At 40.5% G+C, this 18,466-nt stretch overlaps 1 protein-coding gene across 1 annotated transcript; it reads right to left on the bottom strand.

Annotated features, from left to right (window-relative positions):
• Positions 1 to 15,885: 15,885 nt before the first annotated feature.
• LOC308655910 (MAP/microtubule affinity-regulating kinase 3-like) lies at positions 15,886 to 17,883 on the bottom strand (the record flags this gene model as incomplete). The annotated part of the gene is made up of 1 exon (XM_081306332.1): positions 15,886 to 17,883. The coding sequence occupies one exon, from the start codon at positions 17,881 to 17,883 to the stop codon at positions 15,886 to 15,888; it is 1,998 nt and encodes a 665-aa protein (XP_081162458.1).
• Between the last annotated feature and the right edge of the window lie 583 nt (positions 17,884 to 18,466).

Raw genomic sequence — 18,466 nt, 5'->3', positions numbered from 1 at the left:
TCTGTTAAAGAACATACTGAAAATAAAATGTTTATCAAATCATATAATGAATTATATAAGGCAGTGAAGTGGAACATACTTGTAATCCCAGCAACTTTGGAAGCTGAGGCGGGAGTATCACAAATTTGAGGCCAGCCTCAACAACTTAGTGAGACCCTATGCAACATAATGAGAAGCTGTGTCAAAATAAAAGAAAAAGCAAATTCATAGAATATTATTTATAAAATATACCCCAAAATTATTAAAGATAATTTTCCCTTTTAAAAAAGTTATTCCTTTTTAAAACTTGGTCATGGTAAAAACCAATGTTGGAAACTTTCCCCATCCAGGTTGATAAATGTCAGTACATTATGTTGTGCTTCACTTGATGTTCTGTTCTCATGGGAAAACTGATGTATAGAAGAAAGGTTTTTATTATAAAACGTTAGATGCTGTATCACAATAATTAAGCCATCAGGCAACTTTGTATGGGAGTTATGGCAGCCACCTTCCCAGCTAGCAGTTATTGAGAAGTTTGCTATCACTCAAATGCTTGCTTGAAAAATAATTTTTAAATAAATTTAATATTTGAAAATATTTGGGAGTGCTGGGGATGTGGCTCAAGCGGTAGCACGCTCGCCTGGCGTGGGCAGGGCGCTGGGTTCTATCCTCAGCACCACATGAAAATAAAGATATTGTGCCTACCGAAAACTAAAAAAATATCTTAAAAAATCTCTCTCTTAAAAAAAATTAGGAAAGTAAATTCAATGAAATGCATTGGAACAGTCACTGTTCAATCCACAGAAGTAGTTTCAGTCAATCATCAAAGTCAAGAGGAGCAACAGGTTTCTCTAAGTACCCAATTATTGAAATTTATGAATAAGTAAGTAGAAGCCACCTGACACAGAGATCCACAGCCTCTTAGGAACCCCAAACACACTTCATCAGGAGAGACAAGGCTGGTGTGCACAGCTGAAGGAAGCCATTCACCTTCAGTTTCCTCACTGTTCCCTTAGGGTGCATGACAGTTCCCTGTCATTATGCCTTCCAGTCACATTGCCCCCTCAGGGTACATGGATACCCCCTACTTCCTGCTAGAGACACTTCTCATCATTATGCCAGTTTGGCAGAGTACAGTTTACCAAATTATCTATTCCAAGAATGAGGCAAAGATGCTCTCTAGGCTTGTGCCATTATTATGGATCTGATGTCCTTCTGTCATTCTGTGAATTTGTCACAGGAGGATTCAATTCAGCATCAAATACTCAAGTGTTTCTGGAGCTTGAGGAAATGTCACAGACCACCTATTAACCATGTCCCTCCATAGATAAAGTTAAAGTGAGTAAAATAAGCATCTAAAGGCCTTGGAAATCTTGGCTACTTCTGATTCATCTCCATTCATTTGGACCTTCAGTTTCTTCTTATTTACAATGACTTACAGTAGATCCTTCCAAATTACAAGGTCTGATTCAGAAGGCTCTTCTTGAGCTAACTTACTTCTATATCAATGCTACCAAATGCTCTCTTGTCTCAAAATTTAAATTACTCATGTATGTTCCAATATTTCATGAGAGGACCCGATCTTGTGGTACATATTATTTCATGTCATTTTATCTTTAATAGAAGTTACTTTTCTCAAAGTATAAAAGGATTCAAATTAGTTTTATGGAATAAAAGTATAAAAATGGGATGGAGGAAACACTAAGTAACCTAGAACCTCAACTCCAAAGAAAACCACTGTAGCATTTCCAGCTCTGGGAGTAGCAACATCAGTATGTGAGTGGGCATCTTTGTAACTGCATCAGGAGAGAAATCTAAAAGGAGGAATAAGCTAAGATTGAGAGTTACAGCAGGCCCTGCCCACCCCTCTCTAAGGGGAATGCTTCCAAGTCTCAATCTCAGGAGGTTGAGCATCCATGTTCTCTATTGAGTGGACACCTACCCACCATCATCTTGCAACAGAGTACCACATCTCTGGAGTCACCTACCAAACTGTCTCTAACACACACACAAACACACACACACACACACACACACACACACACACACACACAAGCGAATAACAGGACAAACCAAGACGCCTTCTCCCATGCTCCCTTTTTACCATGTACTCTCTGTACTTCTCATTCTGATGGCTCTATTTAGAGACTGACTGGAGATTACATATATTCTCATAGCTGAAAACAACCATGGAAAGTGAAACTTTCAAACATTCACTGTTAATCATCATGTTTCCTCAAAAACTTCTTAAAGGCAATATACCAATGACATGGGAATCTGGGTTTTAGTAGAAAAGTGGATGGAAGATATGAACAAGGGTATTCAGCTCCTAACTCAGGGAAGTAGAGAAGTGGAGATGCATTTTCCATCTTCACCACCATAACACCCCCAAACTGGAAAGAGATTGGGAAGGACAGTTTGAATGAAGAAAGGCAAATTTGCCCTCTGTAAATTGCCTACGCCCCCAAGGCACAATAAGTCCTCTCAGCAAAAGCCAAATGTAAAACCTGATCTAGAATTACATAGAAGAAATGGTTTTGAATTCACTGGGAAAAAATGTTGCCTTTTCTCCCCCATAAAGAGTATGTTAAAGAACTTGAAAACCATATTGCAGATAAGCCTCTCAATACTTTTAATGATATCCATGAAGTTAACAGATAGGTTATCTGATAGGAGATTTTTATTTTTTTATTAATATAGTTAATGGACTAGATCAATTTTTTTAATTTGATTTAATTCTGTGCCTCTTTGGGATGCCAACATTAACTCTGATTTTCCTAGTGAGATGCATTTAGACCACAGAGATATCTTGATTTCTGAAAGTAATATAGAACTTAGTTCTATTGGCCTTTTTCTCTCAATTCAAAATCATCTTATCGAAAGCTAAAATCTTCTTGGTATTTGTTCACATTTTACTGTGTTTTGTACATTTAAGAAGTTTTCATTGTGCAATTCTATATGCTGCTTGGCATATTTGTCTAGAGAGCTAGAAAAAAAAACTATACACTTTGAACACAATGTATGTGAACATAATGATAATTATAGGCCTGCAAAGACTTTTAAATAAGCAATGTATAGTATTGGTAAGAATATCTGATAATGGTATTTGAGTAGTTCTTATTTGTTAATGAAAACTAGGCATAGCTTCTTTTGCCATTCCATTTACCCTTGAAGTAGTTAATGAAAATGTAGAAACTTAAGTTGCTGTAATATGTGAGTACCTCAGAAAATATAGCAGTTACGTTTTCAATAACAACAGCCTCATTCCAATATTGGATGGCAAAGATAAGTTGTTTACTTCCTTGGAGAATAGAACTGTGGTAATCAGAGCCTGGGAAGGAACTAGAAGAAGAAGGGTTGAGGAGAAGTACAGGGGTACAGTTGGATGAGAGGAGTAACTTCTAATGTTCTATAGCATAGTAAATATGTTTGACAGCAGTTATATATTACTAAATAACTAATAGAGTATTTTGAATGTTCCAAGCACAGAGACAGATAAATACCTAAGGATATATGCCAATTAAATTGATATGATCCTGACACATTGTTACACATTTTTATACACATCTTGAAATATCACCTGTGTCTCATAAGTATGTACAATTAGCTGTGTCAATTAAAAATCAAAATATATATTTTTAAGAAAGATTTATTATTTCTTCTGTTAATTACATGATTTGTGAGAATCCCTTTTTAATTTTTTCCTAGTACTGTGGGTGAACCCAGGGGCATTAAGCCACTGAGCTATATTCCTAGTTTTTTTTTTTTTTTTTTTTTTTTTTAGTTTTTATTTTGAGATAGGACCTCTCCTAAATTGCTAGGCTGGCCTTGAACTTGAGATCCTCTTGCTTCAACCAAAATTGCTGGGATTACAGGCATAGGCCACCACATCTGGCAAGAATCCTTATTCTTATTGTGAGAAGCTGGCTCTTCCTTTACCTGTATCTCCTATCTCTGTGTGGGGTAAACACTAGTCAGTACCTAGGAAGGTATTGTTCCTGGCAGAGAGGTAAGGACTCCAAAGAATGTGATAAGGAAGAAAATGGAGAGGAGCAACTGGTTGTTTCCTTTCTCTCTAATCTTCAGGTGAGGAATAAAGCAGAGTGACCTTGGTTATAAAGTAGAAGAATATACTAATAAAACTTCTGAAGAACTTCACCTCTGCAGTGAGCAAGCAGCCTACCCCACATTTTCCTCTGCTTGTACATGCCGTGCAGCCCTCTATTGTATCCTGGCTTGCCACCACCAAGGAGCACGTGAGTCATAAAGTATCCAAACCCTATCTGTTGAATCCTCAAAGTTCCTTCTTTGGGACTTAAAAACCCTTGCACCCCAGGGGCATGAACACTCTATTTCTAATTGTGTCCTTTTTTGTTGTTGTTGTTTTGAATTGTTGTTCTCTTATATAAGTATAGTTAATAAAGATTTGCATTGGAAAATTAATAAGGAAAATAATTTACAAGCATTTTTGGACATTACAATATCTTCAGAACTCCGTTCCAAACAAGTGTTATGTCAACTTATAATAAGGAGCTAAATTATTTGCTTAAGTATAAACATAATTCTTTGTGCATATAGTTAAGCACTTTGATATACCTAATTTAAACAAACAAACAAAATAAATAAAATCCCCAGGGAAATCTTTGCCAGTAGGAGAAAAACTTTACAACCTCTCAATCTAAATCACATGCCAAAGCTGATATTTAGATTCCAATATCACATATAAATCTAAAATCCTTTGAGATTTTATATGACTTAAATATGCATTTTAGGGGCTGGGGATGTGGCTCAAGCAGTAGCTCGCTCGCCTGGCATGCGTGCGGCCTGGGTTCCATCCTCAGCTCCACATACAAATGAAATAAAAAAAAAAAATATGCATTTCTCTCCAGCTTGCAGCATCCCTTTGTCAGGAAGGTGGTCAATTATTGCAGGGTTGGAGCAATTTAGGAGTAACATACGATGCCAGGCTCTGTAGCCACGGGTAGTCTGGTTATGAGAGTCTACCCTTGTAACAACAGAGAAGCAAATAAAATTTAGAGAAGTTATACATTGGAATTATGTATTTCCATTGTGTCTTTAGAATGAAGAAACTCTCAGGACTTGGGATGTAGCTGGCGGGTAAAATGCTTGCCTTCCCAGGAAAAGGCTCTGGGTTCAATTCTCAGTACTAAGAATAAAAATAAACTAGAATAAAGAAACTTTCAAGCTTTGCTCATTTGTATTATTAATGAAATGTCCTCTGATAAAATGATGCTCTTTTTTTTTTCAACCATAGAAGTCTTTTAAGGTCTAATAGGAGTAGGACTCAGTTAAGTTGAGCAATAAGGACCAAAGTGTTAGCAGAGACTTTATTGTGATCCTTAACTCCAATTTATCATTTCCACTCTACTATCCTTAATTTCAAATTATCTTTTCCACTCTACTTTTCAGGGAGTGAAAAGGAGTCTGTGGAGTACACATTATTTGAGATGATAGGAACTAACTTACAGAAGAATAAAAGAAAACAAATTCTACTTTAAGGATAGTTATATGCTCATGTTTTCACAGAAGAAATATGGAGGTAGCTTAATTGTAATGACTTAAATGGATTATTGGTTTAATTCTTTTTAATGCAGAAGCTTATAAGATAGACCCATGTCATCAGTACAAGAAAAGAGGTTACAGGAAAAGCATATATTTTACAGTGAACATTTGTAGATTGCATATTGGAATAATTTGTATATTGCAAACAAGAGAGAGTTAAAAGGTAAAAAAAACTACTAAATACATGTTTGTGTTTATAACAACCACAGGACAGACTGCTGAGCAATCTGTCATAAAATTTACTTTTAGTTTCCAAACTTTTCCTGCAGCAAGAAGAGATGGCAGTGCTTGGAAGTGGGAAAACTAAAACTGAAAACATCTCAGAAACAAAACTTCTCTGTAGAAACTGCCTTTTTCCTGGGTAGAGTCATGCTAGAGGCATCCTGCCAGGGAGATAGACTCCTTGCCACCTAAGCATACTAGCATGAGCATGTATAAATCAATCCTTCTATCACACACATGAAAGCTGAGCAAGCCTACAGGTGACGAAGAAGGGTCTGCAATTATTCAGGCTCACCTCATCTCACTAGTCTAAGAGAAGAGAACTTATTTCTTTCTAAATGAAGTACAAATCCCATAGTAGTAGTTTTGTTTGGCTAACAGGGTCATGTGACTCAGTGTCCATGAGTTTCCAGAGGGCTGTATTGATACCCTTTTCCCTAGAATCCATAGAGTACAGCAAGGCCATTTTCCCAAAAGGAATAGTACCACTAATTCTAGACTGGAGAAGAGATGATGGTCATATGCAATCGAAGCAATGTCCTCCTCAAGTGACAACACCGCAGGAGCACTGTTGGAAAGAAACAGAAATACAAAAGGTCTGATTTGCTTCTGCCATGTACTTGCATATTTTAGATATTTAAAAATTTTAGTGAATATTAAAAATGTACAGATAAACAGAATAATCTCCAAGTCAAGCTTATTTGAGGTTCTCTCAAACACACACACACACACACACACACACACACACACACACACTCTTTCAGAATGCTCAATGAAAGAAACCAGCCTTCCTCAGTCTTCGGTATGAAATGAATGAACCTTGGGTCCATTTATAATATATGGGAATTGTCCTAGAGATTCTGTGTATGATGAACAATGTTGATAAACTAGCCAACTATATATCAAATAGGCCATATTGGAGATATAACCAAAAGGATTGGTGCCCTTAGGGAGCTTTATATTCTATCTATCTTCTCTAAGCCTTACCCAGGCTCTAAAGTAAAAGATCTTAAAATATTTTGTAGCAAAGTTTTCCATTAATTTTTTTTCCCAAATGAAGGCTTTACTCAGCTGTTCAACATATACAGCAAATAAAAGTAAAACTACTTAGGTTGAGTGTGAGTTTGGGAAGGGAGCTTGCCAAGGCCCAGATTCTTCCTGCCATTATTCTTGTGTTCAGTCAGAGTTGATCTAACCAGTGAAGGAGGCAGGACTCATAGATGTTAAAAGTCTTATTGTGCTGATTTCTATGCCAAATTTTAGTCTGACAATATGATTTTCAGAGTAATTTCTAAATGTGGGAAATTCAACCAAAATTCCCTCAAACTGTAATGATTTGCTATTAGAAAACAAGTAGAACAAATCTTAAAGAACAAAGAATAAAGTATAGAAAAGAAAGTGTTTGCTTTTAACAATGGATATAGTACCATGGAAGAATTGGATAAGCAAAACTTAGACAATAAATCCAAACCTTTCAGTAGAACCCAGCTCTCCCATTGATATAAAAAGCATTCCAGGGATCATAGAGATTTTGAAATCACTGCAGAGGGAATACAAATACAGTTTGTAGAGGTTAATTAGGGCATTAGAGGACAATATTGCTTTTGGAAAGTTTTTTTTTTTAAATAAGTGGATTGCAGAAAGATTTCACATAGATTTCTGAGAGAAAACAAATGAGTTTTTGTATTTAAATTTAAATAGTTGAAACAAGTTTATCCTCATGTAATATGCCTTAGAATAACTATGAAGATCATCATATATACTGCCCAAAATACAAGAGACATTTTTTTTTCCTACAACTGAGGCAACTAGAGAATTAAAGCATACAGAAGAGAGTTTTTTTTTTTTTAGTCATGTGGCAATTCTTGAAAGTGATAGATGAAGACTGGTAGCTTGAAAAGGGTTAGACCAAGCTGATGTCATAGTGTTTACTTCCAAATGTTCAATGACAGTAAATGTATTTCTCTCCAAACCCTAAGAGCAGCTTAAAGATGTTATCTAATTAATCCATTGCTTTAAAAAAAAATGGTACTTATATCACCCCATGAGATAGTCATCTGTTCTACTGCAATTATGCTGAGAGAATCAAGGAATCTATGACAAAGGACTTGTCATTCATCCACTTAGCAAACAGATCCAAGGCAATGTCACTATCTGTAACAGGTGTTGAGAATAAGCAGCAAATAAGATATAATCTCTGTGAGAAATGCACAGTTCAAGGTAAAATAGATATAGAGATCCTGTCAGCATGATATGGGTATTCTGATAAGTAACTACAACATAGTCTTTGGAAAGATAATTAAGAGGATGTTCAGGAAGGGTTTGTCATCTATAGGGAACCTAGATATACAAGTTGGCGAGGAGAGGAGAGTGATCAAAGAATGTTCCAGTGAGAGGGGACACAATATGGAAAACTCTAAGGGCCAAATACAAAGGTCATGTTAGAGGCTCAGGAATCATTCAGTGTCACTGAAGTAAGAGTTAGAGAAGGGGTGTTATGATACTATGCTGACGACATAAACAGAATCTAGACAATGAAAGGCCACAAATAGCATGTCAGGGATTTGAGGCATTATATAAGTTTTTCAAGCAAAAACTGATTTTTGCTGGATCTGAATATAAAACAGATTGTTCGTACTGGAAGTGGAGAAGTGTGTGAAGGTGAGCAAGACTGTATGCAAGGAGAAGAATCAAGAGGGAACAGTTCTTCAGTAAGAGAATTCAAAATTTCATTGGGACCAAACAGAGGTAGCAGAAGTGAGGACAGAGAAAACTGCCCCAATACAACTGGTCTTTATGAGGCCTAGCAGATAAGACTTTGCAGCAGGAAGGACAGAGTCCAAAAGAAGGGAAGTAAGAAGCCTTCTGGGTTTTGGTCTTGGCATTGGGTGTCCTTAAATGGGGAAGACAGGCTGGATTCTGTTTGATGAATTTAGTTTTTAACATGTGGAACTTGGGGTTTCTGTGATTCCCCAAGAGAAATTCTTGTGTTTTCTCTATTATTTTCTTTACTTTTTAGGTACTAGGGATTAAACTCAGGAGCACTCTACCACTGAGCTACATCACCAACCTTTTTCATTTTCTGAGTCAGGGTCTCTTTAAATTGCTGAGGCTGGCCTCAAACTTCTGATGCTCCTGCTTCAGTCTCCCGAGTAGCTGTTATGATAGTTGTGCACCACACACCTCTTGGAATTTTTGTTCTTATGATCCTACTTTGTTGAATGTAACTGCATTAGACGAAATAGGACAAATTGAAGAAAAGATTATATACTGAAGGCAAATATTGATGAGGAAAAGGGAGATAATTGGAAAAGAAACCACTGAGCCAGTGAAAGAAAATGAAATGCCAGGTACAACGGCTCACACCTGTAATCCCAGCCACTTGGGAGACCAAGACAGAAGGATCACAAGTGGAAAGCTAACCTTCACATCTTAGTGAGACCCTGTCTGAAAAATAAAAATTAAAAAGGACTGAGAATGTAGTCCAGTGGTAAATCACACCTGGGATCAATCTCCAGTACCAAAAGGGAAAGAAAAGAAAGAGAGAAAAAAGACACTACTCAGTGAAATGGAATTACAAAATCATAGTTATCATAAGTATTGTGAGTAGTTTTCCTCATTTACAAGATTAAAGAAGCAAGCAACACCTGAATTGCATGTTGTCTGTATAAATTGACGTAGGCAGAGCATGAACACCTGTGTGTACACAAAGAAGTCAGTGGAAACATGAGTTTAATAGAAAATAAGGTCAGACCACCTACCTGACATGGGTAGCCAATAAGATTGGCTGTCTTGACTTGATTGACCTGATTGGCCTCAGTGTCAGTGTTCAGATCTTAAGGACATATGTACATCTCATATTGAATATTCTGAGGTTTCTTGACAGGTGATTTTTAGTGACGAAATGTTCCGGTTCTGAAAGACTATCGTTATTATGCATGAAACTTTGTTGGTCTATTTTTTTTAACCATCATGACTTACGCAGAATGGAAATACTCTTAATTTAAGATTTAATGGATTTTCTTTTCCATGTAATATATACTAGATAATTGTCCAATCTTGACAATGTAAAAAATAAAATACAAATAACAGAAGTTGAAAGAACTCAGAGGGGGCTGGGGTTGTGGCTCAAGTGGTAGCATGCTCACCTGACATGTGTGCGGCCTGGGTTCGATCCTCAGCACCACATTAAAAAAAAAACAAAGATGTTGTGTCCGCCGAAAACTAAAAAATAATTCTCTCTCTCTCTCTCTCTCTCTCTCTCTCTCTCTCTCTCTCTCTCTTAAAAAAAAAGAAAGAACTCTGAGGAAGAGTCCAAAGTACTAATACCTGTATGTTATAAAGCAGAGAATAAAATGAGTGTTTATGATTGATGGAACAAAAAATACAATTATGAGTACTATTTAATGTTCAAATATAAGAATTTAGGAACAAAATGATAGAAAGCTTGTATGCTATGTCACCTAACGATTAAAATATGGCTACCAATTCATCACAGTGCTTGGCTGTAGTCATGAATATGGTATGAATGTGTGTGAACAGAGATTGTGTCAATCAGAAAGAACATACCATTAAAATGCACTATTGTGTTCCTAACAAAGTCAAGGGAGACAGGTCCACTTGTGAAAGGATCACTCAAAATACATTGAGTGAGAAACTTTGCTGAAGGTCACATGCACACCATGTGTTATGGATTGGGGTTCTTGAAATGTTCTGTTACAGAGGCAATGGCTGTCTTGGGAATAGTAAATGGAGAGCATATTAAGAGAGAAGGATTACCTCTGAACTGAAAGGCATTTTTGCAGCAATGAACCTTTTGGAATTGTATGTCTTACAGGGGTCCTTCACTCTTTTTCAGGGTCTCGTGAGTTTAGGGCATTCACAGTACAGGCCAGCTTCCACTCCCAGGCTTGGTGTTCTTTTCCTCAGATTTCACTGTCATGATGTAGAAGATGGAAGATGGAAACAACAATGCCTGTCTGAAGGAGCAAGTGGATTAGGGTTCTTGAAATGTTCTGTGACAGAGGCAATGCTATCTTGGGAACAGTAAATGGAGAGCATGTTAAGAGAGATAGATTACCTTAGAAGTGATAGCCAATTACAGAGCACTGAAGTGTTAGGAATTGGCAGGTCTCAAGTAGGTCTTTCTTTTCTTCTCTGACTTAGGTCTTTCATAGTAAAGGCCAGCATCCACTCCCAGGCATGGTGTTCTTTTCTTCAGATTTCAGTGTCATGATGTAGAAGATGGAAGAAGGAAACGACAATGCCTGTGTGGAGCAGCAACTGCATTAGGGTTCTGAGAATTTCTGTGACAGTCAGTGGTTGTCTTGGAAACTTTAAATGAAGAGCATTTAGTAGAGATGTATGACCTCAGAAGTGACAGCCAATGAAGGTGCACTGAACTGTTAGGAATTGGCAGGTCTCCAATGGGTCTTTCTTTCTTCTGGGGGTTCCATGACTTCAGGGCATTCAGAGTACAGGCCAGCATGCACTCCCATGTTTGGAGTATTTTCCCCCAAATTTCACTGTCATGCTCTAGAAGATGGAAGATGGAAATGGCAATGACTGTTTGAAGCAGCAGCTGGGCTAGTGTTCTTTAAATCTTCTGTGACAGAGGCATTGGCTATCTTGGGAACATGAAATGGAAAGCATGTTAGGAGAGACATATAAACTCTAAACTGAAAGGCATTGATGGAGCACTGAACTGTAAGGTATTTTCAGGTCTCAAATGAGTCATTGTTTCACTTTCAGGGTCCCATGACTTTTGGGTCTTTCATACTAATGTTCAGCTTTCACTCCCAGGCATGGTGTTCTATTCCTCAGATTTTCAGGTCATGATGTAGAAGATGGAAGGTGGAAACGACAATGACTTCTGAAGTAGTAACTGGATTAGGGTTCTTCAAAAGTTCTGTGACAGAGGCAATGGCTCTCTTGAGCACATTAAGTGAAGAGTGTATCAGGAGAGATGGATTACCTCTCAATTGAAAGCCACATATGGAGCACTGATCTGCTAGGAATTTGCATGTCTCAAGTGGGTCTTTCTTTTTCAGTGTCCCATGACTTTAGAGCCTTCATAGTATGGGAAGCTTCCACTCCCAGGCATGGTGTTCTTTTCCTCAGATTTGACAGTCATGATGTAGAAGATGGAAGACGGAAACAACAATGCCTGTGTGAAGCAGCAACTGGATTAGGGTTATTGAAATGTTTTGTGACAGAGGCAATGGCTGTCTTGGGCACATCCCATGGAGAGCATGTGAACAGAGATGGATTACCCCTGAACTGAAAGCCATTGATGGAGCAGCACTGTAGTGTTAGGAATTTGAAGGTCTCAAATGGGTCTATCTTTCTTTCTTTTTTTAGTGTCCCATGAGTTTAGGGCACTCATAGTACAGGCCAGCTTCCACTCCCAGGCGTGGTGTTCTTTTTCTCAGATTTTACTGTCATGATGTAGAAGATGGAAGATGGAAACAACAATGCCTGTGTGAAGTACCAACTGCATTAGGGTTCTTGAAATGTTCTTTGACAGAGGCAATGGCTGTCTTGGGCACATTAAAGGGAGATCAAGTTAGGAGAGATGGATTACCTCTGAAGTGAAAGCCATTGATGGAGCACTGAACTGTTAGAATATTACATGTCTTAAGCAGGTCTTTCTTTCTTTTGATTTCCGGGTCGCATAAATTTAGGGCATTCATAGTAAAGGAGGGCTTCAACTCCAAGGTGTGGTGATCTTTTCATCAGATTTTACAGTCATGATGTAGAAGATGGAAGGCGGAATTGACACAATGACTTCTGAAGCAGCAACTGGATTAGGGTTCTTGAAATGTTCTGTGACAGAGGCAATGGCTCTCTTGAGCACATTAAATGGAGAGTGTATCCGGAGAGATGGATTACCTCTGAACTGAAAGCCACTTATGGAGCACTGATCTGTTAGGAATTTGCATGTCTCAAGTGGGTCTTTCTTTCTTTTTCAGTGTTCCATGATTTTAGGGCATTCATAGTATGGGAAGCTTCCACGTCCAGTGGAGGTATTCTATTCCTCAGAGTTTACTGTCATAATGTAGAAGTTGGAAGATGGAAATAACAATGCCTCTCTGAAGCAGCAACTGGATTAGGGTTTTTGAAATGTTCTGTGACAGAGGCAATGGCTGTCTTGGGCACATTAAATGGAGAGCATGTTGGGAGAGATGGATTACCTCTGAACTGAAAGCCATTTTGCAGAAATGAACTGTTGGGAATTGTATGTCTTACAGGGGTCCTTTACTCTTTCTCAGGGTCTCATGACTTTAGAGAATTCACAGTACAGGCAAGCTTCCACTCCCAGTCTTGTTGTTCTTTTCCTCAGATTTCACTGTCATGATGTAGAAGATGGAAGATGGAAACGACAATGCCTGTCTGAAGGAGCAAGTGGATTAGGGTTCTTGAAATGTTCTGTGACAGAGGCAATCCTATCTTGTCAATAGTAAATGGAGAGCATGTTAACACAGAGAAATTACCTCAGAAGTGATAGCCAATTGCAGAGCACTGAAGTGTTAGGAATTGGCAGGTCTAAAGCAGGTCTTTCTTTTCTTCACTGACTTTAGGTCTTTCATAGTAAAGGCCAGCATCCACTCCCAGGCATGGTGTTCTTTTCCTCAGATTTCAGTGTCATGATGTAGAAGATGGAAGAAGGAAGAGACAATGCCTGTGTGGAGCAGCAACTGGATTAGGGTTCTGAGAATTTCTGTGACAGTCAATGGTTGTCTTGGGAACATTAAATGAAGAGCATTTAGTAGAGATGTATGACCTCAGAAGTGACAGCCAATGAAGGTGCACTGAACTGTTAGGAATTGGCAGGTCTCCAATGGGTCTTTTTTTCTTCTGGGGGTTCCATGACTTCAGGGCATTCAGCGTACAGGCAGAATGCACCCCAGGTTTGGAGTATTTTCCCCCAAATTTACTGTCATGCTGTTGAAGATGAAAGATGGAAATGACAATGACTGTTTGAAGCAGCAGCTAGGTTAATGTTGTTGAAATCTTCTGTGACAGAGGCAATGTCTATCTTGAAAACATGAAGTGGAGAGCATGTTAGAAGAGACATATAACCTGTAAACTGAAAGGCATTGATGGAGCACTGAACTGTTAGGAATTTTCAGGTCTCAAATGGGTCATTCTTTCTTTTTCAGGATCTTATGACTTTTAGGTCTTTCATAGTAAGGCCAGCTTCCACCTCGGGTGTGGTGTTGTTTACCTCAGAACTTCAGGTCATGATGTAGAAGATGGAAGATGGAAACGACAATGCCTGTCTGAAGCAGCAACTGGATTAGGGTTCTTGAAATGTTCTGTGACAGAGGCAATGGTTGTCTTGGGCACATTCAATGGAGAGCATGTGATAGAGATGCATTACCTCTGAACTGAAACCCATTAATGGAGCACTGAACTGTTAAGTATTTGCAGGTCTCAAGTGCATCTTTCTATTTCAGGGTTCCATGAATTTAGGTCTTTCATAGTAGAGGCAGTTTCCACTCCCAGTCCTGGTGTTCTTTTTTTAAATTTTTTTTCAGATTTCTCTGTCAGGATGTAGAAGATGGAAGATGGAAACAACAATGCTAGTATGAAGCAGCAACTGGATTAGGGTTCTTGAATGATCTGACAGATGCGATGGCTGTCTTGGAAACATTCAATGGAGAATCTGTTAGGAGAAATGGATTACCACTGAAATGGAAGCCTTTAATGCATCACTGTAGTGTTAGGAATTTGCAGGTCTTAAAGGGCTCTTTTTTTTTTTTTCTTTTCTGGTGTCCCTTGATTTTAGGGCATTCATAGGAAACTGCAGCTTCCCCTCCCAGTCGTGGTGTTCTTTTCCTCAGATTTTACTGTCATGATGTAGAAGATGGAAGATGGAAATGACAATGACTGTCTGAGGCAGCAACTGCATTAGGGTTCTTTACAGGTCTGTGACAGAGGCAATGGCTGTCTTGGGATCATTCAATGGAGAGCATGTAAGGAGAGATGGAGTACCTCTGAAATGAAAGCCATTGATGGAGCACTGTACTGTTAGGAATTGGCACGTCTCAAATGCCGCTTTCTCTCTTTTTTTTTCTTTTTCGGCGTCCCATGACTTTAGGGCATTCATAGTAAAGACCCGCTTCCACTCCCAGGTGTGGTGTTCTTCACCTCAGATTTTCAGGTCATGATGTAGAAGATGGAAGATGGAAATGACAATGCCTCTCTGAAGCATCGGATTAGTGTTTTTGAAATGTTCTGTGACAAAGCCAAAGGCTGTCTTGGGAACTCTCAGTGGGAAAGCACCCCTTGAGACGTCCCAGTTGCTATGGGAACCATCTGTTCAAACAGAGGTTCTGTGACACTCATGGAGTTCTTCACTTCTTGACCATGAGGTTTGGATGCCAGGTGTGGGAGTTAGAAGTTTATCAAAGCAAGCTGGTCATCATAATCGGGTTGCCCCTATTTATGACCCTGGTTGGGCTTGCTTTGCACAAACTTTCTCCCAAAACCCCTTTCATTGATCACACTGAGATGGCTTGTGGTCATTGCACTCCACAGTGTAATAGCCTGTTTGGGTCCCATCTCCTGCCACCTGCAGGGTGGTTGATTGAGGAAACCAGATGAGGGGCCATGGGGGATGAGAAAAGACAGAAATCCAAGGGGTGAAAAAGCTGGAACTTGGTGTCCATTACACTCTGGTAGAGTGCAACGGTCAGGAGCCAGGTCAACACGTTTGTTACACAAGTTTTATCCTTAAAAGGTTTTTGTGTGTGTGTGTGTGAGAAAATTTGGACAAAGCCATCAAAACCAATGTCATATGTATGACCAGTCCAATTATGAGTAGCAGCTTGTGCCCATAACGTTCCACCACTGAGCCCTGCCACCTGAACCACAAGTTCAAGAACTGAATACCTCCCTAGGTGGAACAGGTCTTAACCCAAGTAACTGGGCAGTCTTGACCAGCGCCTTGCATCAAGAATTCCCACGAGGGGCATCACCTCCCGGGACAATTAGAGAAAACCCTAATTTAGTCACTGCTCCCAACAATTGCCTAGATGTTATTCTATATGTCCTGAGGACATATAGAAGCAGCAGTGTTGCTGCTTCATTTTGGTTCTAATGACTGGGTTCCAGTTGGAGCTCACTGGCAATTTTCGAAGCCATATTTTTGAAGGCCTTTGATTTCTTGGATATCGGCTTTAATCGGACCCCATTGAGAGATAGTCTGGGGAGTTTACATACCTCCATCTCCCACTGCACCACTTCCTCGGTGTACCCATCTCCATGGATGCAGAAGAGCAGAAAGGGCGTCTTGTGCATATACTGGCAGTTGTTGGCATCCAGCACCCTGTGGATTTCCCTCATGATGTCACTGGGATCCATGGCACTGGTGATTTTCATGCTCCAGGTGAAGTGCAGGGAGCGAGGTTTTGCTTGTTGGTTCTCCTTTCTCTGCTCAGCAGAGACATGATGACTTGAGCCCTTATATCTCAGGGTCTTCTCAGACTCAGCTGGAGGCCTTCTTGTGAATTTAGATGTAAAACCACAAGTGGTGCCTCTCTGAGTCTGGGGCAATTCTTCAGCTGGATGGAAGCAGCTGGGTGAGGCAAGAGGACCTTCGCGTGTTGCAGTTTGGCATTCCCGGGGCTGGCGGTGGAACATTCGATGAAGGGCACTGGCTCTGGGGAAGCAGATGCAGCCCCGGGTGGAGGTACTTGGGACACTGTGGGTTGAAGTCGCTGGAGGGCTCTGAGCAGGGAAGGTGCTGTTGTTCTGACCATTCCGGCTAACTGAACGTGTGTCTGCTTTTGTTGTTTTGCGGCAGATATACTTACTCCACAGTGTCCTCCCTCCAGATGGTGTGCTGCTCTTGTAGGCAGCAGGCATTTTCTTGAATTCAGGAGTCTCCAGCTCCTTGGGACTGATGGTGATCCCAGGTATGGGCCTGGCTGGAGAAATTCCCTTTCCTCCCACAGCACTGCCGCCGGATTTCTGGGAGGCCATTTGATGTTCTCTGAGGTGACTCTGGGCAGTGCTGGTCGGATATGGCCCAGTTCCAGCATGGTCCAGGGACTGTGTCTGCTTCTCAGTGGAAACGCTTCGCTGCACTTTGCGTTGAGGAGGCCAGCTGGTGCTCTTTCTGAGGACCCTGCTTGGCTGCACCTTAGCCAACGAGATGTTTCTGTGGGAGATGGCCACCCCTGGACCAACAAAGGGTTGGAGGACATCAAGGCCTCTGTTGATCCACCTGTCTCCCATAATTTCGGCCAGGGTGCTTCGCTTAGTTGGATTGAGCACCAGCAAGCGTTTCAGCAGATCTTCACATTCTGTTGACATGTACAGAGGGATTCGGTATCTACCTTGTAGCACCCTGTCTCTGATTTCTCTGACATTGTGCCCAACAAAAGGAAGCGACCCGGTGACTAGGGTGTACAGAACCACGCCAAGACTCCACACATCCACTTCTGGACCATCATACTCTATGCGCTGGAAGAGCTCTGGAGCTGCATAGGGCGGACTGCCGCAAAACGTGTCGAGTTTACACCCAAGTGTAAACTCGTTGCTGAGTCCAAAATCGGCTAGCTTGATGTTCATGTGCCCGTCTAATAACAGATTCTCCGCCTTCAGGTCTCGGTGGGCGACCTGCTTTTGGTGACAATATTGGACTGCAGACACGATCTGCCGGAATATAGACCTTGCCTCCTCTTCCTGCAGCCTTCCTTTGTTGGCCAGATAGTCCAAAACTTCCCCTCCACTGGCGTACTCCAGGACCAAACAGAGTGCTTTTTCGCAGTCCAGAGCTTCATAGAGCTTCAGGATGTGTGGGTGGTCTAACATCTTGAGGATTCTCACCTCTCTGTACATCTTTTGGAGGACTTGTGGCTTCAGATGTCTCTTATCGATGATCTTGATTGCCACTTCTTTATCTGTGACGACGTGACGGGCCAGCACGACTTTGGCGAAGGCCCCCTTGCCGAGGGTTTTCAGGACTCTATAATCTCCAATGCGAGGCTGTTCACCTGCAGAGGAAGCTGTGGATTTTCGGCGCTGTGCTCCAGAGTACCCGGTCTGGGAGGTGTCTTCTGCCCGTCTAGCTCCATGCGAGGGGTGCATGGTTTGACCCAAGTTGATGATCGATGGGTCTGGGTGTCACTGGAAAATTTAGGATAGGTGAGGGCTAGGCAAGGACAGGGGGTGGGGGAAAACAAGGAGAGAGTTGGAGATGGGTTGGGGAAAAAACAGCCACAACTGCCTTTTACCAACAAATATCGTGCCCAGTTCAAAAACTCGCTCTGGGAACATCAAAGGCCAAAAGGCAAATGAGGAGTGGTTCTAGGTCCACTCATTTCTAGGATTCTCATTCTATTATCTCCTAGGCAGTCAATGCAGTCATAAAGGTACTGACTGCATAAAGAGGGGTCATATGCACCCTAAGTGGACCAAGGACCCAGGCGCTTGGTCTGTCTAAGGAACTTGACAGTTTGTGGGTCAAGACCTGATGAAAAAGAGAACTATTTTTTTTCCACAAATATTCAGCTGGACATAAACACACTTGACAATTCAATTTGGACGGTGAAGTTGATTGGTGAAAGCACTGGGGTTGTAAGAGTGGTCCACTTTACCTTTTGAATATAACCCTGGCTGCTTATTTTAAAAGGGAAATGTTTTTCTTTCCCCCTTCTCCCTTTCTCTCTCC

The sequence above is a fragment of the Spermophilus citellus genome (genome assembly GCF_964194105.1).
Source record: "Spermophilus citellus genome assembly, chromosome: 9".
Lineage (NCBI taxonomy): Eukaryota > Metazoa > Chordata > Mammalia > Rodentia > Sciuridae > Spermophilus > Spermophilus citellus.
The sequence above is the reverse complement of the archived record's forward strand: the minus strand, read 5'-3'. Positions and strand labels throughout refer to the sequence as shown.